Source organism: Peromyscus maniculatus, chromosome 9, assembly GCF_049852395.1.
Source record: "Peromyscus maniculatus bairdii isolate BWxNUB_F1_BW_parent chromosome 9, HU_Pman_BW_mat_3.1, whole genome shotgun sequence".
In the NCBI taxonomy this organism is placed as follows: domain Eukaryota; kingdom Metazoa; phylum Chordata; class Mammalia; order Rodentia; family Cricetidae; genus Peromyscus; species Peromyscus maniculatus.
The window spans coordinates 112,467,414-112,495,056 of NC_134860.1; the positions used below are offsets into that span (position 1 = coordinate 112,467,414).

At 41.4% G+C, this 27,643-nt stretch overlaps 2 protein-coding genes across 4 annotated transcripts in view; one reads left to right on the forward strand and one right to left on the reverse strand.

Annotated features, from left to right (window-relative positions):
* Positions 1–1,723: 1,723 nt before the first annotated feature.
* Positions 1,724–27,643, forward strand: part of Gpc5 (glypican 5) — a 1,351,527-nt gene continuing 1,325,607 nt past the window's right edge. Inside the window, exon 1 of one of the 3 annotated variants that reach the window (XM_076545553.1) lies at positions 1,724–2,270. In XM_076545553.1, coding sequence (XP_076401668.1) covers positions 1,805–2,270 — 466 coding nt within the window. In that variant the 5' untranslated portion in view covers positions 1,724–1,804. The remainder of the gene's footprint in view (positions 2,271–27,643) is intronic. The other 2 variants (XM_042285375.2, XM_042285376.2) reach the window with 2 other exon arrangements.
* LOC107399833 (olfactory receptor 4C12-like) lies at positions 3,148–8,353 on the reverse strand. Its single transcript, XM_076545552.1, has 2 exons — positions 7,701–8,353; positions 3,148–3,340 (listed from the first exon to the last, which is right to left on the reverse strand). The coding sequence occupies exons 1-2, from the start codon at positions 8,339–8,341 to the stop codon at positions 3,148–3,150; spliced, it is 834 nt and encodes a 277-aa protein (XP_076401667.1). The 5' UTR covers positions 8,342–8,353.

The window sequence follows — 27,643 nt, forward strand, 5'->3', positions numbered from 1 at the left end:
CCTTTATGTGTATTTTTTATATTACTCTCTCTTTAAAGACTTTATTACTTTTAAACTATTTTTTTTTCCTATGACTGTCTATATCAATTTTTAACTGTATCTGTTTAAAGGTTTTCTTGGTCTGAACAGCTTTACTGTGCACCTGCAACCTTCTCTAACCACGAGAGCCAAGTCTTAAAACTGCTATGTGGTTCCACACATAGCACTGTACACTGTGGCCTGCCTGAGAGACTGTGTGGAGTAGGACTAGAAAGCCATGTCTGACTCTGTGTTTGTGTTTTATTTCTTTTTTCTTTTTAAAGCATTCTTAGGTTATATGTGGAAATATATGTGCTCCCACATTGGACGCCATATAAAGTGGCTTCTTTTATTGTTTTATTAATAAAAAAATGGTCGGGAGTCATATAGATCCACAGAGCAACGGAGAAAAAGACCAGCAACCTCTACTCTCCACTCTCCCGTCCTCCAAAGCTCCTCAAATCTCTTTTGGCCCCTCCTTGTACCTCTCGTGTTGTCCCTCTTATCTCCTCTGAGTCGCCAGAAACCTCTATATCCACTCGGAGGCTAAATATGAACCTGTCCTCAACCAAAGCCTGACTCGACTGGCTGGCGTCTTGGAGCGACAACACAAACAAATCTTCTGCAACAGAGGTTGGAAGCCACGTAGGTAGTATTTCACTCTGAAACTGTCCCGCCATAGCAAGAACTCACCTTCTGAAAGTGCTACCTTGGATATCAAACGGTCATTAGAAAAACCCTACGGCACTTAGCTGAGACTGACAGTTATTCATCGTGAGTCTTGGCAAGGGTTCAGCTTAAGACGAAATTCTCTTAAAGTGGTTAAAGTATTTGGAGTCCCTCCCCCCCCCCCAGCCTAATGCTTTTAAACAGCTGCTTTGTGTTGGAAAGGCACCCTCTTCTCTCCAGGTGGGTGTGTTGAGGGACTTGTCACTTTTTTGCCTTTTTGTTCCTGGTTTCTTCTGCATTCCTTTTGCAAAATCTAACTTGGCAAACTTTCTTTGTTGGCTTTTACTTGCCCAGTATGTTCGTTGTTTTTATTTCCTGGGGAGAAACTCCTCTGAGCACTTTTGTTTTAGTTACTCTCTGAGAAATATTACAAACATTCTCAAATGTGCTCAGGCTCAGAAAGGCCTGTGAAGGTACAGAGCGCTGAGGTGAACTATGATGTTAAAGAGAATAAGCTGGACTTGTCCGTGATAGTAAGAATGTGATAGCTTTCCAGAGAGATCATTTAAGAAAATTCATAGTCAATTTTACAGAAAAATACTCCAAAGTACTAACATAAAGCATTTAAAAATAACTTTTCCTTCAGGTTTCTTTGAAACCTGTTATTAAGTTTCTCAAAAACCAGCTTATGCCTTTCGTATTGTGCCCAGTGTCCATTACATGAAATTTGAATACAAAAATCCCATGCATAGGGGACCTTGATTTGTAGAGAAATGTTTCCTATTACTTCCAACCCATGGTTCTCATCTCCATTTCTCTGATCCTTCTTAGACATACTTTTGTTTCAGCAGGTCAATGATTTCCCAAATGAACCGGGAGGAAAAAGACTGGGCTTCTGTCCACTAATTTGCTTCTTTTCTGAGGTCGCGCCGCCTGGCTGTCGCTGGGCTCGGCAGGATCTGGGCTGGGGCGGAGCGGACGGCCCGCCGGGGGTGTGGCTAAGGGCGTGGCCTGCTCGCGGGGCCAGCCAGCCGGGCTTTAGTGGAGCTCTGCGAGCCGGCACAGCCTAGGTTTGCGGCGCGAGCCCAGCGGCTGCTGCGCTGATAGCGGGTGCCAGATGCTTGCAGATTCTCCGCTTCTCCGGAGCTCGGGTTCGGCTCGTACAGCGCCAACTCGCCCCGGTCCCGGAGGGACCCGGGCGATGCTGAGCCTGAGAAGTCCAGCATCTCAGCCTCGGGGCTCCAAAGGAAAAAGCCGAGCTCTTGCAGGTGAAGCTGCGGTCCGTGCGCTGTCTTCCGGAGGCCGCCTGCGCATCGCATCCCCGCCAGCCTCGGCCACGCATCTTACCCCGGCGCCGCCGGCGCAAGGAGCGCGGGAGAGTGGGGACCACGGCGGGGAAGGCGCGACCCAAACACCGAGGATGGACACCCGCACCTGGCATCTGAGCTGGCGCTGTCTCCTCCTCCTGGCTCTCCTTGGATCTACCCGAAGCGAGGGTTTGGAGAGCTGCGAAGAAGTTCGGAAACTTTTCCAGTGGCGGCTTGGGGGAGCTGTCAAGGGGCTGCCATATACACCACGGGCAGGTAAGAGCCCTGCCTGGCTTGGCAGTGTGAGGACCTCCGGCGGGCCGGGGATCTCTGGGCAGGCTCTCCCAGGCATCTAGGGATGGTCTTTCGTGAAAAGATGACCTTTCGGGTCCTCCAGCCCCACTAGGTGAATCGAGGTGAGGTCTTCAGGGATGCTTGCTGTGCTCACCCGAGTAGAGCAGCTTCAAGGGGCCCCTTAACTGCGCCTGGGGTTCTTTCAAGCTCTGGAGCATTTGCTTCCCGCCAGTGCTCTTTCTCTTAGTCTTAGTGATGTGTTTGAAGGACTAGTAAAGGGGAGGTTTGTTCATCGTGCTGACAAGTCTGTGGATCTGTTCTTAGAGGGGATGTCACCAGGGGTCCTGGTTTTGCTGTTTTCTCAAAACCTCAAAGGAATTGTGTTGGTTGCCACAAGTTTGATGGTAAAAACATAAATCCTTATGTTTCCTTTGCTGGACAGATGCAGCCGATATTTTCTGTAATGCACTGGACCCAGTACACTCAGACATAGCCTTTAGTTGCCCCTCAGCACCCTGGCACCAAGCTTTCCTACAGAAATCCGAGCTGCTCAGTGTGTCTCCCAAACCCACAAAATAGTTTCTCGCCTAAAAAGCGTTAGGGCAACAGGCGTTTAAACCCTGCCTTTTGGAGGCTCTGAGCATGGTTGCTGTATGCCGGAGACTCCCAGGGAAAGGATACAGTTAATGTGGCGGGTGGAGAACATTCTTCCTATAAGCTCCCTCTACCTATGTTCATCCCCTGTGCCCTATCCTAGCACTAAAATTCTTAGCTGCTGGCAGGAGAGGCAGTACACACTCTATCTGAAGAGAAGGTGTTAGCGAGCCAATGCAATTGGAGCTAAGTTAGTGAAGTAATGCTAGCTGTTGCTGAAGTCATCAGAAGGGGCAGAGGTTGTTGGGTGAACAAAGAATTTGCAAAGGCTGCCTGAGTACAGAACACATCCTTTTTCCAGTGCGAGGAGTCTTGCCTTTAGCACTCCCCAGTGGTAGCATATTGGCTTGGTTGCTTTTCTGCCAGTAAACTCGATGCTCATCATCCTTCCGGGGATTCTGGGCACATAAAACGATCAGTCAGAGCTTACATGACCACCTTCAAATATACCAATATTGATTTGAATGCCTATTCAGTACACAGACACTTTCCAATCTACTTGACACACATAGTTGATACTTCCAGCTTAGGGCATTTCTTGTCTCCTCAACAAATAAACAAAACAACAGCAGCAAAAATCCCCTTATATGTATGTACTTACTTATTTTAGTGTACTCTTTCATTAAGAAATGCATCTCACTTAGTTGCTTATAAAACTAAATGGTTTGTGTGCAATGGGTGTTGAGCTATGAAACCCTCACATTCTGAGAATTTTTGTCCCCTGAATGCCATAGCTTTGGCTGCGTGTTGACAGCTCTTCAGTAAGGCTTTGATTCCAACACCTTCTCACATCTCAGTGTTTCTAGTGCCTGCTGAAGACAACACATTGCAGAAAGGTGTCCAGTTTCATTTCTAGAACCTGTATATACTGTCCCTTTCTACAGCATTGATCACTGAGATAGCCTTTTACCACGGTGTAAGGGACTACTACTGAAGCTCTGCCCCACAGAAAAGCAAAAGGTTGTCAGTGTTGGCATTTGCTACTTATGTCACAGACTAATCCTGGGAGGGCATGCACCTGCTTTTTAAAGTCATCTTGGGTTGTTTCCCTATTGCAAACTCCTTTTTTATCTGTGGCCTCGGGTGATGGAGAGCAGAGCAGTCCCCACTAAAGGAGCTATGCTGTGGCTGGGCCAGCCATGCTCTCAGAGACAGCAGTCCCCACTAAAGGAGCTATGCTGTGGCTGGGCCAGCCATGCTCTCAGAGACAGCAGTCCCCACTAAAGGAGCTATGCTGTGGCTGGGCCAGCCATGCCCTCAGAGACAGCAGTGGTACTCCTGAAAACAGTGCCAAGTTCCTTGGGTATTTTCATTAAGGAAAGTCAGGTGAAAGTATTGTGTTGATTTTGACTAACCCAGTAAAACCATTCATACACAAACTTGGTATAATACTGAAATTTTCTTGTATCATTCATTAATTTTAATGCCTCAGTAAAACATTAAAATGTTTTAGCATTGATTTATCTTTTTTCCCCTGCTAAAAATATCCCATTCTCAATTTGCATAAGTTGTGTGTAGCATATGCTTAATAAACATTTTATTCTTATATTTATTATATTTATATATATTATAGTTGTATTTTTTATAACTATATAATAGCTAACATGATGAAGTCAGTAGGTGGCTACCTTGTTTTCTAAAATCACCCCGTCCTCAGGACAGTGTATACTTATATATCATTTCTGTACGAGAATACAAATAGTGCCATTTTTTAAAAAATTCATGTACTTACTTAATACATAGTCTTTCATTGGCTAAAACTAATACCTTTAATTTAGTGTTTGTTTTTTTAGCAGTTTATTTTTTAGTGCATTTATTTATTTATTTATTTATTGCATTTCTTGTCCACAGGGGTTAACTCCTTAGGTGTCTAGCTAAATTGCTATTTCTGTAATATAAAGAAAATTGACTAACTTTTTACAGTTCCTTCCTACACTTGTGATTTTTATGTCTTCTAGAAGATCTTAGCTGGTTTGAAATTATTAAAATGGTGTGGACAGTGACTTAAGCTCCTTCTTGGATTCCCACCTTTGTTCTCTGCACTGCTCCAATTCCTCTAAGCCTATTGAGAGCCTAAGAATGTTTGGATGAGAAATGTAAAAAAGGAGAGAAGGCACAAATGTGATTAGAATTACAGATGTCCCTGTGTTCCGATTTTATTTTCTAAGTAGTAGTCAAGGTGCCCTCTGCTCTTGTTTATTTTATTCAGAGAAGAACTGTGAGTGGGGGCATCTTTAAATGGCCCTTCTTTTTATTTTACTCATTGGGGAGGGGAGGCAATGATTTCTTCACAGATGTATTTATTATTTTAGAGGATAGTTAAGGGATTTATTTAAAACCAGCTGTCAGATAACTAGCATATAACTAATCTTAGTGGGTGTTCATCTATCTCAAATACACACTTTGTAGAAAACTCTGTGGAACAGGAGCCTTAGTCAACTTTTCATGACTACACAAGATTAGAATACCTGATGCAGTGAAATCACAAACAGAGAGATTTATTTGGGTTTGTGGTGTAAGGGGCTCCAGTGCAGGTTTCCATGGCCCAGTTGACTGGGACAGCCTAGGTAATTGTAGGTAGGCACTGGAGACTATACACTTGAAGGTGAAGGCACCAGAGTCCAGGAGCCCCTTCTGGAGCCATAACTCCAATGATCTAAAGACCTCCTGCAGAATTTACCTCTGGAAATTCTAAGACTGCCACTCCTGCACCAGGGTTTTTCTACAAGACTTTTGTGGGGTGCTCAGCACCCAAAGTATAGCAATCATTTTCACCTGGATTGTTTTAGCTATCTATAGAATGGTAGTCAATTTGAAGTGACAAAAACAGAAATTCTGATATTATGCAATACTTTAAAGTAGAACTCTGTGAAGTGGCTTTGGCTTTGGGGTTGCTTTAAAATGCTTTCATTCAATCACACCATAAAAGGTCAGTTTGTCTCACTGTAACATACAATAACAGCAGTCTACCTAATAAACATGGGGCTCAGAATTACACACAGCTGGGCTGTGAAAGTTGAAGGTTCTACTTATAGTTCTCCATGTGAAGTTGATAGGTTGTCATCTTTTAAAATGTGTGCGTGCATGTGTTTGCATGCGTGCGCATGTGTGTAGCTGGAGTTATCTCTAGTCCCATCCAGGCCGCAGCCACTCAGACCCAAATAAACATACAGACACTTTTATTATTTAAACTGTTTGGCCTAATGGCTTAGGCTTCTTGCTAACTGTTCTTATATCTTACATTAACCCATTTCTATTAATCTATAAGTTGCCATATGGCTCGTGGCTTACCGGTATCTTTACATGTTGCTTCTCATGGTGGCGGCTGGCAGTGTCTCTCTGACTCAGTCCTTTTGTTCCCAGAATTCTCCTCTCTCTTTGTCCTGCCTATACTTCCTGCCTGGCTACTGGCCAATCAGCACTTTATTTATTAACCAATCAAAGAAACACATTCACAACATATAGATATCCACAGCATGCGTGCATGCGTGCGTGTGTGTCTGTGTGTGTTTGAATGTGGTAAGCATACATGCCAGGGTTGTCCTTATAGAAGTAAGAGCACAGCCTTTGGGAATGGGTTCTTTCATTCCGGCATGGGGTTGCAGGGCTTGAAGACAAGCGATAAGGATTGCAGGGTCAGCACTTTCGCCCATGGAGTCACCTTGTTAATTAAGTTTAATTAAGTTAAATAAGTTAATTGTCATCTTATACCTCTTTCCTGGTTTGTAAACTCTGGACTTTTACTTTTTGCCTTGATTTAGACTTACTTGATTTTTAAGGGTGCAACTTTAGTGTGTCTTATCTCTACATATCAAGAGGCTTTAAGAATAATAATTGAAATTTTTCATTCACAAATATTTAGTTTTAATGGATGAGATCTACATGAACAGCCTGGTCATGAGTGGGAACAATGAAGGGCGACGGTCGAGGTAAAGAGAGTGGGAGATCCTAGCTGGATCAAGAAAAGAGAGGGAGAACAAGGAATAGGAGACCATGGTAAATGAAGACCACATGAGAAGGGGAGGAAGCAGAGAGCTAGGGAGGCCCAAGGAGATCCACAAAGATACCCCCACAAAAGACTGCTGGCAATGGTCGAGAGACGGCAGGAACTGACCTACTCTGGTGATGGGATGGCCAGACACCCTGTTAGTTGTGCCATAAACCCCATCCAAGGAAGCTCTGAGGAATCTGGATGCAGACATCCACGGCTGGGCCCCTGGTGGAGCACTGGGAGTCTAATTAGTGAGAAAGAAGAGGGTTTATATGAGCGAGAATTGTTGAAGCCAAGGTTGGATAAAGCACAGGGACAAATAACCAAATGAATGGAAGCACATGAACTATGAACCAAACGCTGAGGGGCCCCCAACTGGATCAGGCCCCCTGAACGGGTGAAACAGTCATTTGGCTTGATCTGTTAGGGAGGCAGCTGTGTGTTGGTGCCGGGTCCTGGGCTCGTTGCATGAGTTGGCTGTTTGAATCCTGGGACCTATGCAGGGACGCTTGGCTTGGTCTGGGAGAGGGGGACTGGACCTGGCTGGACTGAGTCTACCAGGTTGATCCCGGTCCTCGGGGGAGACCTTGATCTGGAGGAGATGGGAATGGGGGTTGGGGTGGGGGGAGGGGGAGGGGGGCGAGAGTGGGAGAACAGGGGAATCTGTGGCTATTATGTTGAACTAAATGATGTTAATGATGTTGTAAAATAAATTTACTAAAAAAAAAAACTCATGGAACTAAAAATAAAAAAAAACACACACACACAAAAAAAAGAAGAGGAAGTTAAACAGGCAGATGAACCCACTGTTGGCAGCAACAAAGAGACCAAGGGTATGCGTGTCCATACAGACAAGTTCCAACAATGGGTACAAGTCACACATAAAATGGTCTATGATGTTGGGGCCACAGAAGGGCAGCCAGACTGTAAAGAGGATCTGAACAGTTGCATGGATAAACCCTCCAGTCCAGGCCACTCCCACCAGGAGAATGCATAGCTTGTGGCTCATGATGGTCATATAATGCAGAGGTTTGCAGATGGCCACATAGCGGTCATAAGCCATCACTGTCAAGAGGATGATCTCAGTAGCACCAAAAATGTGCTCTGCATAGACTTGTGCCATGCATCCATTAAAAGAGATGACTTTCTTCTCTTGAAGGGAGTCCACAATCAGCTTCGGAGCTGAAGAGGAAGTGTAAATCGTATCTATCAAGGACAGGTGGCTCAGGAAGAAGTACATGGGGGAGCTCAGAGCCTGGCTGTTGATGATGGTGACCACAATGAGCAGGTTGCCTGAAACTGTTACCAGGTACAGAACCAAAAATGTCACGAACACTGCTTTCTGCATTTGGGGGTTCTGTGTAAGACCTATCAAGATGAACTCAGTCACGTTCCTTTTATTCTCCATCTGTATGGTGTAGTTTATTTATTCTTGAACCAGAAAGTACTATTTTTACCTTTAAGAAAAAAAATCATAAAATAATTTAAATATTCTAAAAATTCTGTATATTCATCATTCTATTGTTTCAAAGATGAGGCCCTGTTTTTCTAAGTTTTGTAAAAATGGAAATCTTAAATCTTTTCTTATTTGACTTTTCTAGTCTTTTTTCCCCTTAATCTCATTAATAGTCTTATAAGACAGGACATCAAGAAGAAAGGAATCACATTTCCCTGGGTCAAAGCAGCAGCAGCAAATTTGTTTTTCCTCTAAAATGCTAGAACATTGTAATCATTAGACGTAATAATTTTAGAAGTTAGAAAGACCTAAAACAAGGTGAACTGGAACCATAACATAGCTCTTTTATTCTGGTCATAGTTGTGTAATTATGCCAGAGGCAAAAGTTAGTGATAATGACTATGGAATCAACATTCAAAGACTTTGTGTTTTGAGTGCTTACTTCAAGAATAAAATTAAAATGGAGTGTTTAAACATAAAAAAAAATTTAGTTTTAAAATTAGAAAATGTATTTCTATTTGAAATGACATTATTTGCTAATGGTAGTTTATTGTTTTCTTGTGAACTACTATACAACTAAGAAAGAAAGTTTATTTCAATGCTCGGAGCCATGTCTGTATAGTAAGGCAAACACTACAGGGACAACTGTAAGCACTGCACAGAACTATACATACGTATGCTCCATCTTCCCTCTCTCATGATTGCGGTGACTTTTTAAACCTGGTGTCACAATCTTCTATTTGTATAATGGTTTCAGGGTGGTTGCAATTTGGAAGCTTGTAGCAGGAATCTTAAAGAGTCTTATTAATAAAATCAAACCTGGAGCCAGTTATTGGGGTGAATGCTGGAAGATCAGAGAAGCAGAACAAGCCACAGCCACCTCACCTCGCCAGTTCCTCAGCTGATCCTGTTTCCTCAGACTGGAAGCCTCTGTGTTCTCATCTGAATGGATCTCAGCTGAACTGCTGCTAAAAGCTAAAAGCTTAACCAGCTGAATGCTTCTAGTTTCTCACACCTTATATACCTTTCTGCCATCACTCACTGGGATTAAAGGCTCACTTTCTGGAATTAAAGGCGTGAGCCAAAATGCTTGGCTGTTTCCAATGTGGCCTTGAACTCACAGAAATACAGGTGGATTTCTGCCTTTGGAATGCTAGAATTAAAGGTGTGAGTGCCACCATTTTCTGGCCTCTATGTCTATCTAGTGACTGTTCTGTTCTTTGACCCCACATAAGTTTATTAGGGTGCACAATATTTTGGGAAACACAATATCACCACAGAAGCTCAAGAGGAACATTTTACACTCACAACTTTTGCTTCTTTGTCGCTAATTAAGAATTTCTGAAACGAAGGTTTTGTTACTCCACTATGTATGTGTGTATAATGTAGATTATCTAGATTACCAACTAGATTATCTGGGAATATGGTCATGGATCTAGACAGCTAAGTTACAATAGCAATTAGTTTGAGTGGGGAATAGCACGTGCGCACGCACACGTGCCAGCAGGTACACACACACACACACACACTCAGGTGAGGGGAGGTGAAAAGCGAGATACTGATTGAATTGCTGGCTTATTTGCATGCTTCAAATTTCATCTTAAATTAGCATTTACAAAACCGGATTATACCAGTTATTATTGTATATTGCCCTTTCTTTTGTTACCTGGCACCTGTTACACACTCCTCTTTCACCTCTAGATAGTTCACTATGGATTACATGCATAATGAAAACAGAGAACGTATCTACTGGGGCCAGTGTCACAGGCATGTCGTCATCTATTCTGTCACACAGGAGTCCACATTCAGAAGGATGACATTCCTATTTTAATGCACTATTGGCCCTGTATTGAAATTTGAACACTGGTCTTGCATTTGCTTCTGACTTGGGCTCCTGAAAGTCATACGGCTGATTGATCTTGGTTTGTACTCTATTTTTTGGATACTGTCTGGTGCATAGACCAAGATTTGTCACAAAATAAGAGTTGCAATGCTAATTTATTTCGTTAAGCTGAAAGAAGTACCTTGGTACATTTTTGGAGCTCTCTGATTCTTAAGCTATAGAATAAAGTCATGAGTTCTGAGTATCTAAGACCTTGTCTATGTGCTGGGATTTTAAAAAATGTTTTATAGTGCTAAGCCCATGGCTCTGAGATGGGCACTCCTTTTGGCTTTCTTCTTCACAGAAGAGTAGCACCATCACAGCAAAGCCCATCAGGGCCTAACTGAAAGTTTTATATATCAGATCAGAGAAACATATTTTTAGCCATTTCCAATGTGATACTTTTCATACCCTACAAACTTCACTAACACCTACAAGCTGCAGAGCTTTAGAAACCCCTGTGCTGCAGGGACTGGAGAGATGACTCAATGGCTAAGAGTATGGTTCCTCCTCCAGAGGTCCTGAGTTTGATTCCTGGCACCCACATGGCAGTTCACAACCATCTGTAGCTATAGTTATATGGGATCGTATGCCCTCTTTTGGTTCATAGATGTACATGTAGACAAGACATCTGTATACATAAAAGAATGAAATCTTGGAAAAATATAAAAACAAAACAAAAGGGAATTCCTGAGTTCATATATATAGGGCAGCTTTTTGAGAACTCAAACTTCCCATCTGGTTGTTGTTGTTTAGACACAGGAGAGTTCCTACTCCAATTCTTATTTTTAAAATATGTATGTATGTGTATATGTGTGTGTATGTATGTATGTATGTATGGGTGCTTATATTTGCACATGTCCCTGAGGAGGCCAGAAGAGGGCGCTGAACTGAACTCAGGTTTTCTAGAAGAACAGCGAGTGCTCCCCATCTGCAGTCCTGTGGTGACCCTGCATTTGTCCCAGGAAAGACTTCCTCTGGGGGGCAAACTGTCACAGCTGCATGCAGGTAAAACACATTGTGTGCTGCTTTCAGCTTGTGTTTGTGTCTCCACAGTACCAGCCCCAAGGTCCAACTCCCCACTTATGGGCCAGTACCTACTTTTTTATATACCTCAGAGACTTATTTTAAATGTATTTCTGTTCTTTAGCATACTAATACAGTACTTGAGAGAAGAATCTGTAATTGATTTTTCTCATGTTTGTATTCATACATAGATTTTGATGAATAGAATTTCTTTTTTCATTAATAATTACCTAATAGGCTATTAATTGTGCTTAGCCATAATTTCTATTGATTAATCCTGGTAGGATGAAGAATGTATTCATTAAAGTTTTGTTTTTTTGTCATAGATTCTATAAAGTGACCTCAACCAATAAATTTTCAATTTAAAGGAATTTTTAAACCGATTTTATCTAACAGTTTTGAAATGGAGCAAGTGAATGGCCAGCCAAGTGTTTGGAAAAAGATTTTCTCCATTGTTCTGCAGGGAAAGGAAAGCTTTAGGGTTTTTTTTTCACAGTCACTGCCATTAGGAGGCCAGTGTATCTCTTCTTAGAGTTTTATTGACTTGTTAAGAGAATGGAAAAAGAATGGATCAAATGCAGAATGTATTTTGTTCCGTGTCATTTGCTTTATGTTTTATTTGGATCAACTTTTATTCATTAATTTTTTTTTGCAAAATGATATTTCTTCCATGAAGAAATTACTAGTAATGAACTGTGAAGTGAATCTGCCTTTCTTCTTCCAACCTTGTTCATTTGATGCTGAGAGTAGCACCGGGCACCACATTATGGAATGGCTCCTGGGTGGAGAAGAGCTGTGTTTGTTGAAGAGCACTGGGATGGTAATGTTGACTGTCAACTTGACAGGATCCAGAATAATGATAGTGACAAATCTCTGAACATATCTGGATTGGGTTGAGTTTGAAGACCTACCTCAGATGTGAGTGGCATGATTCTGTGGTCCTGGACTGAGTGAGAAGAAGGCAGGTGAGGCACCAGCATCCATCCTTCTGCTTTCTGACTGTAGATGCCGTGTGACCAATGTGGATGCGCTGTGGTCATGCCTTCCCTGTCATGGTGAACTGTGCCTCGGCCCATGAGCCCACACAAGTCATTTCTTCCTTAAATCTCACTTGTCAGGCATGTTGTCACAGCAGTGAGAAAAATAACCAACTCAGAGTTCAGAGCAGCAGGTGGGCCAAGTAGAGTGACCTTAGACTGTGAGGATACAAAAAAGTAACTGCTAATACATCACAAACCATGCTGTATTGTAACAGGCAAGTATCAGTGTCTGGGAAATATTTCCATTAAAGACAACTTTAAAAATCCTTTCTTCGTCTTTTCTCAAATCCACTTATTTTAAATTAGTGACATAAAATTATTTATAATTATTATTTACAGCATAATTTTCACTATATATTGAAAGTATAATATATATTATACACACACACACACACACACACACATATATATATATATATATATATATGTATATAGTGGTGGTATTGTGTTCCCCAAAATATTGTGCACCCTAATAAACTTTTCTAGGGTCAGAGAATGGAACAGCCACTAGATACAGAGGCTAGAAAATGGTGGCACTCACACCTTTAATCCTAGCATTCCAGTTTTGTCTGGATCTCTGTGAGTTCAAGGCCACAAGGATACAGCCAAGCATGATGACTTACGCCTTTAATCCCAGAAAGTGAGTCTTTAATTCCAGGGAGTGATGGCAGATAGCAGAAAGGTATATAAGGCATGAAGACCAGGAACTAGAAGCTTTTGCCTGGTTAAGCGTTCCGGCTTTCAAGAAGAAGTTCAGCTGAGATTCATTTGGATGAGGACTCAGAGGCTTCCAGTCTGAGGAAACAGGATCAGCTGAGGAACTGGAGAGGCGAGGTAGCTGTGGCTTGTTCTGCTTCTCTGATCTTCCAGCACTTACCCCATATATAATATGTGTGTGTGTGTGTGTGTGTGTGTGTGTGTGTGTGTGTGTGTGTGTATATATATATATATATAAATATATATATATATATATAAATTTATGTATGTGTTGAAGTAGCTAATTCTAGTAAATAATACAGATGTAATCTCACAATGGATCAGTCTTGGTGGCAAAAACAGTTACGTGCAGTCTCATCATGTCTGAAGACTCAGTGTGCCGTCGCTGTATGTATCAGTTCATTGTACAGCAGAGCTCTTGAACTTAGGTCTTTCTAACTACAGTTTTGTAGCCCTTGATCAGTATGTCCATCCAGAGTCAGCTGAGCCTGAGGTAGCTGCCCTTTTACTTTTTGCTATTACAAACATCAGCCTTCTAGATCATGTGGCCTTTGTCTGTTTGTACTTCACCTTTTTTACTCAAGATGGTGTCTTCAACATTTATCCAAATGGCTGCAAGTGATAGGGTCTTATCTTTTAAAGACAGGCCATATTCCATTGTTTGTCCACACCACACTTTTTGCCATTCATCTATTAACTAAGGGACACTTGGATCTATCAAGACTTTAGGACCTCTTTTCAGTGAAAATGCGGAAAATTATTTCTGCCTATATAAAATATGAGTCATGATTTGTTTAGGACATCTTATGAGAAGCATGGAGAATTTCCCTAAACAGAAGAATTATCTGTGTCAGTGCTAATGAAACACACATACATATTTTGATATGGCTCAGCTCTCCACTTAAGTATGTTTAAATATAGTCATGTTCTGAAAGTTAGTAAGCATCCCTTAGTACATGATTAAATTTTTATTACTCGTTAGGATAAGGAATTTGAATTACTTTTTCTTTTCCTTCAATGTTATGGTAAAATTTATCTTAGTTTTCATAATTCTGCATAAGCAATATAATTCATCTCTACAGCTATGTTCTTAGAGATCATATGTTTCAGCCTTCTCTTTTCTTACATGTTGGGGAAAGATGAAATCTGTGAAGGGAATCGAAGTGAAAACACAGTGTGCCTACATTGATCAAATAAAACGAATGAGAAAGCATTACCCTGAGGTGTCCTGTTCATCTCATATAGATTCTTTAAGTGGGAGACTGTCAATATTAAATTACTAGTTCAGATTTATTTGCTTTTTGAATAACTCTGTTATTTAGTAAGGTTAGACCAAGTTACATTTGGTTCATTTTCTTTTGATCATTGAGATGTCTGTGTTTAATGAGGTGAACCTGAAGTAGGTCAATAAAATGAAGAGATTATTAGTTCATTCTCACCAGGCTTGGAACACGTTTTACTCTGGATTAAAAAAAAACTCTCTCTTTTTTATTTTATTTTTTTTAAGAAAAGGTTTTGATCAGTTTAAAAGGTAAAGGAACTAGGAATAACACAGGGAGGCTCACACAGTAGAGAAATCAATGAGCCTCTGCAGGCGCTGTGTATCAGGTGGACCTGTGTGGGTCTGTGCATGTGTGCCTAAGAGCTTTAGTTTGAAAAGACAAAGCTAAGGTTCCTTTCCCCTCTGGAAGTTCACTGGTGCAAAAAAGCTCCAGGTCATTAAATATTTAGCCTTTAATTCATCTATAAAAATGTCTTGTTGTCATAATGGGAATGAAGAAAAAATCTGGCAAGGCACTAAAATGTTGTTTTGCGGACAAATAAATGGGAAAGGCAAACCGAGTATCACAATTTGTCACATGTGGGAGTGCAGAGAAATGAAGTTATAGTTTTGAAATGGCTTAGTTTTGTCCATACCATTTATTAAATGTGTGACATTTAGCAAATGGCTCAACTTCTCTGAGATGTTCAACTTGCTTCTATACAGATGCTAGTATATACAGGTTTCTTTTCTCCTCTGTTGCCTTCTGAGAACCATGGTATGCTGACACTTAAAACATTGGGAACTCATGAAATTTAGATCAATAGCTGTGGAGCCTGCATGTGACTGGTCTAGGCCCTCTGCATAGCAAGACAGTTGTGTAGCTTGAGCTCCTTAAGGGGCCCTGGCTGTAGGATCAAAATCCACCTCTGGTACATGAGCAGGCTTTTTGGAGCCCAATGCCTATGATAGGACACCTTGTACAGCCTTGAGGCGGGAGGGGCTTGGACCTGTCTCTATTAAATGTATCAGGCTCTGCTGACTCTCCATGGGAGGCCTTACCTTCTTGTAGGAGAGAATGAGGGGTGGGTTGGTGGGGGTTGGGGAGGGAGGCTGGAGGGATGGGAGGAGGGAAGAGAGGGATCTTTGATGGTATACAAAATGAATTAAAATTTTTTTTGGTTAAAAAAACATTTCACAGATATCTCAGTGTACTGGCTAGTTTTATGTCAACTTGACATAAGCTAGAGCCATCTGAGAGGAGGGAGCCTCAATTGAGAAAATGCCTCCATAGGATCCAGCTATAAGGTATTTTCTTAACTGCTGAGCCATCTCTCCAGACCCCTATAAGGTATTTTCTTAATTAGTGTTTCATGGGGGGCCCATCCCATAGTGGTTGTTGCCATCCTTGCTGGTCCTGGATTCTATAAGAAGTTGGGCTGAACAAGCCAAGATGAGCAAGCCAGAAAGCAGCACTCCTCCCTGGCCACTGCATCAGCTCCTGCCTCTAGGTTCCTACCCTGCTTGAGTTCCAGTCCTGACTTCTTTTATTGATGAGCTGTGATGTGGAAGTGTAAGTCAAATAAAGCCTTACCTCCCCAAGTTGCTTTGGTCATGGTGTTTCTTCACAGCAATTGTAACCCTGACCAGGACACTCAGTGTTGTCACTTTTCTTGTTGTTGTGACAAAAGGCCTGACAACGTCTATTTAAGGAAGGGGACATGACTTTATCTCAGTTTGAGGTATGGTCTGTCACAGGAGGGAAGTCATGGAAGCTGGAGCCCAAGGCAACTGGTCGCCTTGGATTTGCAGTCAGGAACCCCAGAAAGGGAATGCTGGGGCTCCTTGCAATTTCTCCTTCTTATTGAGTCCAGGACCCAGCCCATGGGGCTAAACTCCTTCCCTCCATGTGGATTTAGGGTTGTTTTTCCTACTGTAGATCAGCTGTCTACAGGGCAGAACTATAGCTGTGTAGCTTCTAACAGCAGGAGAAACTAAAGCAGTACTCTGGTTTCCAAGTCAAACACTTCTGGGAGGTTGATCCTTTACAAAAGTTTCTGTTGTTGTTGCCAACTACACTGATAGGTTGGGTGTGGGGAGTAGGTGGTCCCAGGAAATCTCTGCAAGGCATCTGTATCAATCCAGGGGTATTTGTGAGACATCCACAGACAGCCATCAGCATTCTCCACTGTTCTTGCAAAAGTGTGTGCTCCCACCTTTGATTTCAGAGTCTTCTGTGAGCCCGGCCCTTCTTTCCAGTTTATCCTCTGCAGTTCTCTGTTGCTTCCTTTGTGGCTTTCCTATTGTAGGAAATGAGCCCCCAATGGGCACCGAATATTTTCATTGCCTGTCCCTATCAGGGAAGGGCCTGACTTTGCTTTAGAAAGGTTTTTCGTCTGTGTTGTGGTTGCCCCAAGCAGAAGAATGTTGTCACCTCAGGACAGAGCAGGATGACTTAGGCCCACCATAGAAGTTGGTGAAAATCAGAAATGTAAGTGTTTTTTCACTTGCAATGTAACTAACTGCCTGCCCAGACTGCCCACTAGAACCATGAAGGAGTCCAGTGACTGACATTATATTCACACTGCTTACTGTGTTCCATGTGCTGGCTAGTTTTATGTCTACTTGACACAAGCTGGAGTCATTGGAGAGGAGGGAGCATCTACTGAGAAAACGCCTTCATGAGATCAGATGGTAGGCAAGCTTGTAGGACATTTTTCTTAAACAGTGGTTGATGGGAGAGAGACATTCCTGTGCTAGTGGTCCTGGGTGCTGTAAGAAAGCAGACTGAGCAAGCCAGAGGGTTCGAGCTAGTCAGTAGCACTCCTCAGTAGCCTTTTCCTCAGCTCCTGCCTCCAGGTTCTTGCCCTGTTTGAGTTCCTGTCCTTTCTCCTTTAATGGTAGAGTACAATGTGGAAGTATAAGACAAATAAACCCTTTCATCCCCATCTTGGTTTTGGTTATGGTGTTTCATCACAGTAGTAGAAACCCTAACTAGAACACTCAAGTCTCCAGTCTCCTCCAACAATCTAGTTGTGAAAACCTCCAAAACATTCACAATTCCAATAATATCCCCCCATCTGTAGCCCTGCACAGACCCAGAAATTCATCTCAGCCTCACCCTAGTTCATTTGTTGTCCTTGTGAAAGGTACTCTTCCTCCTTCTAGCTCACTATTCATGTCTTACCAAATTTGTTCTGCTATATATCAGTTTTATGTATTGAGAGCAGTTTAACTACAATGAAACCAGTTTCTCATTTATTGAGTAAGAATATTTTCTACCTTGTAAATATTTTAGTGTTTATTCAAAGAAGCTATTCAAGTGGCTTCTGAGAGACTCTTCTGACCATTGCTTGTGATCTCTCCAAAAGATATAATTCCTCTATATTCCCAGAAAACTTGGTGCATCTTCTATGACATTTTACCACATTAACTTTTTACAAATGTGTCTCTTCATCATCTGAGCCCTTGAGGGAAAATTATGTTTTATCCTCTTGTTAGCCTTAATAACTACACAATGTCTTGTACAGAACAGGTGCTTAATCAATATTTGATGAATTCGTTTGACTTATTAATCAAAATGAAGAGCAGGAAATTACTCTGTAATTTAGTACAGGTGAAAGGAAGACTTGGCAGCTCCTGAGAAGGGGGTGATAGAGGATCACTTATGCTCTGAGGCCACCCTTTCTCCCCACATCTAGGGAAGTCAACTTGTCACTCCTTAAATTGTTGTTTCTGAGAAGGGTAAACAGCAGAACCCAAAGCCCTGCACTCTGAGTCTCATGCTTTTCCCTCTGCAGCTTGGTGGAGCTAGGCAAGTGCTGCACAATGTACATGCTTCTTCTCATAGAGCCACTAAGTGAGAAGCTGAGCATTTTTGTTATTGTTAAAGCCAGTTTATTTGCACAGGGAAAGCTTCTGACTTATCTTCTTATATCGTCTTCTAAGATATATGTATCTTAGTTTATCATCTGATAAACACACATCCATCTATCTGTCTATCTATCTATCATCTATCTATCTATCTATCTATCTATCTATCTATCTATCTATCTATCTATCTATCTATCATTTATGTCCCTCCAGTTAGAGAGATGCTTGTATGAAAAGTAAATGGATCAGATGGAATTATTTAGAAGGCTAAATTGCTAGGATTTTTGAGGGAGAAGCAAATTTCATATATGATTGCCAGGATTTAGTACCTTTTAGGGACTAAGAAATCCTCTGTGGGAAGGACTTAGCATTCTGGATGCTAATGTTAAGTAAGGTTCCTGCACAGGTAGTTGAAACGTGTGTCTAAGTTTCATGAGAGGGAGAGGGAACAAAGATTGGAAAGTCACTCGGTGTGAAAGGAGTGAAGAATTTTGAAACTTGCTGAGTATGTACCTCACAAAGTATTAAGGTAACTGGATATGGCTAAATATTTCTTGAATTAGCAACTAGTTCATCAGTTACTTGGTGTGGGCACTTACAAACTCTGGCACAGCTAATGTTTAACTTTTGGAGTAACTCAAAAATGAAATGGAGATGTGGAATTTAGGTAACCATTTCATAAAGTTTAATTCTTTAGAAACGACTCTATATTCTGATTAATCCTCACATTTGTGACTTTGCACAGTGCAGGGTTGCTGACTGGGTAAGAACAGGATCTGGTAAGGGCAGGCTAAGAGGTGGAGGAGGAAGGCAGCAATCAGAGACAGGACTTCTCACTTGCCGGGGGAAAGATCCTCCAGCAGAGTGACACCATCAGATTTGTATTTTCAAATATTGCTCTTACCTGTAGGGTGTCCATTTGACTCTTTTAGGTGTGAGAGTAGAATGGTGTTAATACAGTTCAAAGGAAGTCAGTTTAAAATGGGCTTAAGAGGCTCAGGATGACTGTGGGATTTCTTCCATCTGATTACTTACAATAGGGACCCGATAAGGACTCCCCATGCATTCTTGGGCTGTAAATCCAGCTGAACATACAAAACACAAGAGCAACATATTTTCTTTGAACTTACGACTGTGTTAACATCTTGGTTAGGATGTATGTTGTACCTGCCTCGTTCATGTGACATGTGCGTCTCTCTGCACAATCAGTGTAGGCTGACACTGTAGGCCCTTCCAGCCACCTGTGCATGACCCAGTAACTTTTTTAAGTGTTTGCAGTATAAGCCAGAAGGACTAAAGCAATTCAGTCCCAAATGTTAACTAAAGGCAGACTAGCAATGATGTTAAAAAAAGACACAGGGAAAATAATCTGCAGTTGGCTATAAGACACATGACTCTGCTGTGCCCTGGGCTGAAGAGCTCAGTTTTCAGTTTCTTATTGCCACTAAAAGAATACATTCAGCAAAATTATTTAGTACAGTTGTAGGTAAGGGCTAAGATTGTGGGGGAGGGGGGCTGAGAAAAACAGTGGGGGTTGTGGAGGAATGGAGGGGAGGGAGAAAGAGAAGAGAAGAGAGAGATAATTATGTCATGGTATGAACAATGTAAGTGGTATCTTTAAGAGAGAAAAAGTGGGCTTTGATTTTCTGGAGACTGCATGCAATGTGTCACTGAAGCTGAGATATTTTGTTATAAAGGAAGAAATGATGCATGCGATAGACATCTGAAATATAGTAGTAGATCCTCCCGATGACTGCTATAGGCTTTCAGCAGGATATACCTTATCTGCTACTGCTTATAGTAAATAAAGCTTGGATTTCTGGGTTTCTGAGCTGTAGCTCATAGAAAAGTGTTACTGTGAGCTTTACAGTCATCAAAGCATAAAATGATAGAATTGATGGTCAAATGGCATTTCTTCTTTGAACTTCTTAATGACTGAGCGTGCTGACAGTCCGGGCGGGGTTTATCCCAAAGTGTCTAGGATTCAGGTGAAGAGCTACAGTGATGCTGTCAGACTTTTTGCTTTTCTTATGTCTCATAATCCCAGAACTTTCAGAGTTATTAGTAGAATATGATGTTGAGGAAGGTCTGAGTTACATTTGACAATAAAACTCATTTTGTTATATTTCTGTCCTCATAAAGTATATACTTGGGGGTTGCTTTTTTTTTTCTTTTTTTTTTCTTTTTCTTTTTCTTTTTCTTTTTTTTTTTCGAGACAGGGTTTCTCTGTGTAGCTTTGCGCCTTTCCTGGAGCTCACTTGGTAGCCCAGGCTGGCCTCGAACTCACAGAGATCAGCCTGGCTCTGCCTCCCGAGTGCTGGGATTAAAGGCGTGCGCCACCAACGCCCGGCGGGGGTTGCTTTTATTATTCTGTATCATATGCATTTTACATGCTTTAGTTTAGTTACCTAAACCATAAGCATTTTCTGTAGTTTCGGTGGGACCATCACTGCCTTGCTCACAGTTTCAGGAGTTCCTTAGTTCCTCGTATGCCTGATTCTCAACTTGAGAACCAGAGAATCTCCATTTTTAGACTTTTGGCCATATACACTTTGCCTTTCTTTCTTAGACTGAGGGGCAGCAACACAATGGCCATATTTACCCCTGTGTGACTTTCTTTTTCTTTACCTTTCAATGTTCTGGGAAATGTTATTGCATTTAATAAAATGGTTTCTACATTTCAAAAATGTGTAAACAAATTCATAATGCATCTTACGGCATCATAGACAAGTAGAAAATATCAGAGAGGCCTTGGAAATGACCTCGCTATCTCACTTTATCAAACAAAAGTGCCCTATCCTGAGCATATTTCTGCTAATCATTCTAAACATAGTCACTGAGTAACTATGGACCTAGGGACATCCGAGGAGAAACATAGATTTTTAAGGATTTTAGAATCATCTACCTTTATTTCTTAGCCTCTATTCAAGTGATCTGCTCTTTTAGTTCTTTGAATGTGTTGGGTATATAGAGTTCGTAAGGCTTAGAGCAGTGGTTCTCAACCTTCCCAATGCTGTGACCCTTTAGTACAGTTTCACATGTGGTGATGATGCCCCAATCATAAAATTATTTTTGTTGCTATTTCATAACTGAAATTTTGCTACTGATATGAATTGTAATGTAAATATTTTTTTGGAGACAGAGGTTTGCCAAAGGGGTTGTGGCCCAGAAGCTAAGAACCACTGGCTTAGAGAATGTCTTACAATTATTTTGGAATGTGATGGTCCTTTGTAATGATTATGTCCTGTGTGGCAATTTCCCTCGGATATTCCTGGCATAAGTAAGCAGGCAAGCATGTGTGTGCACAGACAAAATATAGTAAGTAAAACAAAATTTCTTACTTTTTTCCTTTCCTAGACTTCAAAATATGATAAAAATAATTAAAAAAATATAAATTGCATATATGTGTATAATTTGTTGAAAAGTACAGTGGAATAGCAACCAATACCAAAGGAGTTGACACATTTCCACATGATAAGTTCATGGAAGGCGGATTTGTACATGAAGGCTTGCTCTAGAAATAATAGATGTCACCCTCTAGCATTGCCTCCTATCCTCTGCAGTCCCTGGGCAGAGAGGGCCACAGACTAGCCAAGAAGAGTAAAAATACTGATAGCATTGATGTTGTTCACATGGAATTCCGGAAGGTGTATTCGACCAAGGCTAGCCGGCTGCACTAATCTAACTGTGGATAACCTGTCTTAGCGACGGTGGTGACAGCGCCTGGAGAAGGAGAGTCACCATGGAGACCACAGAGAACTGGCCAGAGCCTCGACAGCTCCTTCCCCTCAGTGTCTTCCTGATGCTGACAAGTTCCTCTCTTAGATGGACTCCTTAGCCGTTCAGAACTAAAGCAGCTTTGCATAAAACACTTAACATTACTTTATGGTTGGGAAAATTGATAACAGAACCCTACAAATTCTGACAAACTGAAATCCAACCTCCAATACTTAACAGACAACTTCTAAAACTGTTATTGCAATAGATTATTTAGAAGAGGTGGCTAAAAATCAATAGGCTACAGACTACAAGGGTTTGACTTTGATCCTCAGAAGCCAACTCAGTGCTGGGTGTGGAGGCATGCACTTGTAGTTTCAACACTGGAGAGGCAGTGCCTGATGTTTGCTGGCCAGCCACACTAGCCTGATTTTTTTGCTTTAGGCCAATGAGGCACCCTGTCTCAAAGGAAGTGGATGGCCTTTCTGAGGAGGACACCATCTGTTGTCCTCTGGCCTATATACTCACATACCTGCATATGTGTCTTCACACATACACACATAAGAAATAGAGTAATTTGGGCCCTCCTAAATAGTAAGGAATGGTATTGCAATTCACTTAATTTTCTTTCAAGTACCAGACCATGTTGCTGCAGCTGCTGCTGTTGTTAGGTGGGGGTGAGGGTGGGGTATACTTTTTGTCTCCAAAGCTGGTTAACATCAACAGACTGTTAACTGTTGATTCCAAATTCATGACCTGAAGTTTGAGGAAGCATTTTACTTAGCAAGCCTTTTCTCTGTTTCATGGACTGAGAACAATACCCTTTCATATCAGAAGAGCCTCTTATTGATTATATAAATAAGGATTTAAGTATGTGATTTTGTGTCAACATTAATCGACCATCTCTAGGAAAAAAACTATGAGCTCATGATCTATGGAAGGCACAGTGATACCATTTATGTATATAAAGGACACTATTACTGTCCCATCTGTGAGCATTATATTCACTTTAATGCCTGAGTTTGCAAAGTCCTGAGCATTAATTTTTATTGCATACAGGACTACAAAGACTCATAATACCTGAAATACTTAATATTCTTTTAAGAGTTTTCATTTTCATGAATGATAGCTGTATATACTTTTATAGAACAATGAAAATATTGCATAAAGTAATAAATGCATCTGTAAATTATAGTGACACTTTAATATGAAGAATATTTGTAAAAACGTAAAAACAATAACCACAAATACTATTTCATATAGTTTATTGAACTAGTTTTTGATGTCTTCAGCAATATGTTCTTCCTAGATAGAATGTTTCTGAAGCTCTCTCATTAATTTTGAGCCAAGACAGTGCCTTCTTAGATTTATTACAAAACACTGTATGTGCAAGAAAGAAAGGGAAGAAAATTATTAAATTCTATTGAAAACCTTTCATGCTGGGCTTTGTTTTAGTTGCTTACAGTATGCGTGTAACAAAAAGCATGGGGGAAACAAAGCTTGCAACAAAGCAAAAGTCCTTATCCTGTGGGAACTTCAGTCTTGGAAGGAAATAGGACCAAAGAGTACACATGAACACCTATGTGTGCATGCACATGCACACACATACATGCATCCATGCACACATGAGAGGGCACACATACATATGTGCACATCCACACACATGCATAGGATACAGGCAGAAATTGGAGGAGATGCTTATTATGTTATTAAACATGTTTTAATAAAGCAGCTTTGGTTGATATTGGAATTCCTGGCCACTCCCCCAGCTATATAACCACACATGCACAGTTCAGTAGCCAAGTAAGGGGCCTTACATCCTACGTAATCAGTACACTGTGTGATGGCATAATTTGCAGTGTGATCACGCAATCTATGCGCATGAGTGGCATAGCTCTGTAAGCCCATATGTGTAGATGTAGCCAACCATCTTATTAAATAAGAAACACAGAACCAATGCAAAGAAGAAAGCCAAGAGATCAGAGCTAAGAGCCTTACCCGCCTGCTGAAGCTAGCCAAGAGACCTCTCCAAAAGGGAGCTACTTCCTGTGTGTTTGTCTTTATATAGTCTTTCTGTTCTGCCTTCTCATTGGTTGTAAACCCAAACATGTGACTGCCTTGTCACTGCCTGTAAGTACAGTCCTCCAGGTCTTAAAGGTGTGTGTCTCCAATGCTGGCTGTATCCCTGAACACACAGAGACTTACCTAGCTCTGCCTACCAAGTGCTGGGATTATAAGCGTATGCCACAAACACCCAGCTCTGCTATGGCTTGCTATTAGCTCTGACCCCCAAGCAACTTTATTTATTAACATACAAATAAAATCACATTTCAGTACAAATAAAATACCACCATACATATGTGCATGTGCAGGGCAATCCATAAGAAGCAGATCACAGGCTCCTCCCCTTTCTTCTCCTCCATGCCACCGCTTTGCACAGCACATGTCTTTTCAGCAGGCCTGACCACACACTGTCCTGTCCCTCCCTCCTCCTAATAAAACTCTGATAGTGGGTTTTTGTCTACCTTGTGGCTTTTCTTGCATGGTAATGGGACTGCTTAATGAATAACATTGCACCACTACATTAAAACCAACAGTTGAGGTGATCTTCCAGCATCCTAAATGCAGTGTGGCTGTCTATGAAGTGCCTATCAGATTACAGATAAGGAAAAAAGAGGTAGCTAAGATCTATACAAATCTTTGAAGAATACAAGCCTCTTGAATGTGACTAATTTGATTTTGGGTAAAAATGGCAGTTCTCCCTCTTGGGTGACAACTACCTCTCCATTTAATTCTTCCCAGCAGGCTTGGCAGAGTCTGCTCCACTCATGTGAGGTTTGGGTCAGAGGTGGTAGTCTGAGCATACTGAACATTGAATTTGGAGGTCTCTCTGGTCCTGTTTCTTCACTTATTTCTCAGCTGCTGATTCTGGTTTTCTAGCTTCCAGAAAGATTGAGAATCCACTGGAGGTTAGTCACTTTATACACAGAAATGGTCAGATCCAGAACCAGAGATGGGAACCTAACCTCAAGCTTTGTCTGCCTTCCAAACTATGGTTCCTTTCTTCTGCTCCTTCTGTGGCTTTAATTGATTCCTTTTGCTTAGAGTTAATTTATACTAGTTATGGCTAGTCATAGAAAACATTTTGCAGGATGTAGACATACCATTTCTCTATACTTTGGGACAGGGGACATGGGTACCAATAGAAGTATGTTATCTTTCTTCTATTTTGTGTAAAGTCCTTAAAGTTCTGAAACAAAACACAAGAAAATGAAATTCTGTGGCCTGCTCTTACCCCAGAAATCCTTGTTACTTGTGTACTAGCTAGATATTTTACTATTGCAGGTGATAGACTAATGTGGTAAATGCCCTTCTTAATATGACTTGGAAAATGAGCATGGGCTCTGAAGGCCTACAACTTTTGTCCTTCATATTTATGTCCTGCAGGAGAGTGAACACTTTGCTCTCCTGGGGCCCTGACAAATACTTACTATATTGAGTTTTTGTACCTGTGTGGTGATATTGTGTCCCCCAATATATTGTGCACCCTAATTAACTTATCTGGGGTCAGAGAACAGAACAGCCACTAGATAGACATAGAAGCCAGAAAATGGTAGCACACACACCTTTAATCCTAGCATTCAGGAGGCAGAGATCTATCTGGATCTCTTGAGTTCAAGGCCACATTGGAAACAGCCAGGCATGGTGACTCTCATCTTTAATCCCAGGAAGTGATGGCAGGAAGCAGAAAGGTATATAAGGTGTGAGGACCAGGAACTAGAGGCTTTTAAGCTTTTAGCAGCAGTTCAGCTGAGATCCATTCAGATGACGACTGAGAGGCTTCCAGTCTGAGGAAACAGGATTGGCTGAGAAGCTGGTGAGGTGAAGTTATCTGTGGCTTGTTCTGCTGTAATGTAAATCTTAAAAGGTCTTATTAATAAAAACAAACCTGGAGCCAGGTATTGGGGTGAACGCTTAAAGATCAGAGAAACAGAACAAGCCACAGCCACCTCACCTTGCTATTTCCTCAGATTGAAAGCTTCTCAATCCTCATTGGAATGGATCTCAGCTGAACTGCTGCTAAAAGCTAAAAGCTTAAAAAGGCTCTAGTTTCTGGTCCTCATGCCTTATATACCTTTCTGCTTTCTGCCATCACTTCCTGGGATTAAAGGTGTGTGTCACCATGCCTGGCTGTTTCCAGTGTGGCCTTGAACTCACAGAGATAAAGATGGATCTCTGCCTTCGGAATGCTAGGATTAAAGGTTTGTGCTTCCACTGCCTAAATCTATGTTTAATATGGTGCCTGTTCTGTTCTCTGACCCCAGATAAGTTTATTGGGGTGCACAATATATTAACCACATTCTTCTTCCCTGATCTTTCAGCATTCACCCCAATACCGGGTCTATTTTTTATTAATGAGAACTTCTAACAGTTTGTGTTACACACCTGGCCATTTCTGAAACAACCATTGCACTGACAGAAGACAGCACTATGTGTCAGCCAGTCAATTGTCCTCGAGTGGCCATAGATCTCATCCAAATGCCATGTGTTCCAGGGAGATGGGCCTTTAAGAGAAATGCCCGGAGAAAGAGCTGGCTTGCTCTTGGTGGACTCTGCCACCTTTGGAAGTTTTGTTAGCCTCACAGCTTCAACGATCTTAAACCTACCTTGATAGTGTGATGCATTACAGCACCTCACAGCTACCTTTCAGTTTCTAAATATTTGGCAAGAAGATGTTCTTCAAGGCTGGGAGGAGAAATTTGTTGTTTTATAACCTGTATCATCCATTGAGGTTAACACAAAACTGACCTTTATCTTCGTGTGTTGGTACTGAGGACATTTCCAACACTTACCAACAGTAAAGCATCAGTAATTAAAAAAAAAATCTCATAGATTTATTGGCAGCGGTATATATTTGAATCAAAAGAGAATGTGTATTTTTCATCAGCAGCCCTTACACAAAATGTATTAGGAAGTAAAACACACTGGGTGTTTGAAAAATGTAATGCACACACTCTTTTAACACTGTCTTGGGCAAGATTTTGAACTTTGTCAGCACCTCACAGTCTCCCTGTGAGTTCGATCCCCACCACAAAATTCTCTTTAACGCCATGTTACACTGTGATAATCTGTAAACACGCCGCTAAGCAGCAGCCCTCTGGAACTTCCTACTCTTGTATGATTCCTTTGGTATATTACTTTTCTTTTTCCCTTGTCCTTTAACTTACAGATCTGCTAAGAATCTGGGCCATTTGGCTTTTGGAGTTTTCCACAGTTCTATATATTGCTGATTGCACACCAAGGATGCAGGGTAAAAGGGTTCCTTAGTCCTTCCCGTTTGCTGTAGTTTGGCAGTTGGATTCAGATGGGATTAAATTCAGGTTGGATCTCTCTGGCAAGATGCCACTTTGGTACCTGGCAAGGCTGCAGAAGAGGCTTCATGTCAGCCTCCTTTTCCTTTGCTTTTGTCTGAACAGCTATTTGTTGCTTAATGCCTGTCTATGAATTTGTCTGTGTGCTATTCTAACACTTTACTGGAAAGAGAGACTTGCTTCACCTACCATTCAAATGCCCTGACACAGCTTACTTCTGAAAGGCAAGGTGTATAATTGCTTCCTCCTGTTGATCAACCAGTTTCCAGTGGTGAGTTTTCTACACTCTTGAATATGACAAAATTGAACTTTCCAAAAAAAAAAAAAAATAGTGTCTATGGGTGTGGGGCATGGAGAGAGAGAATT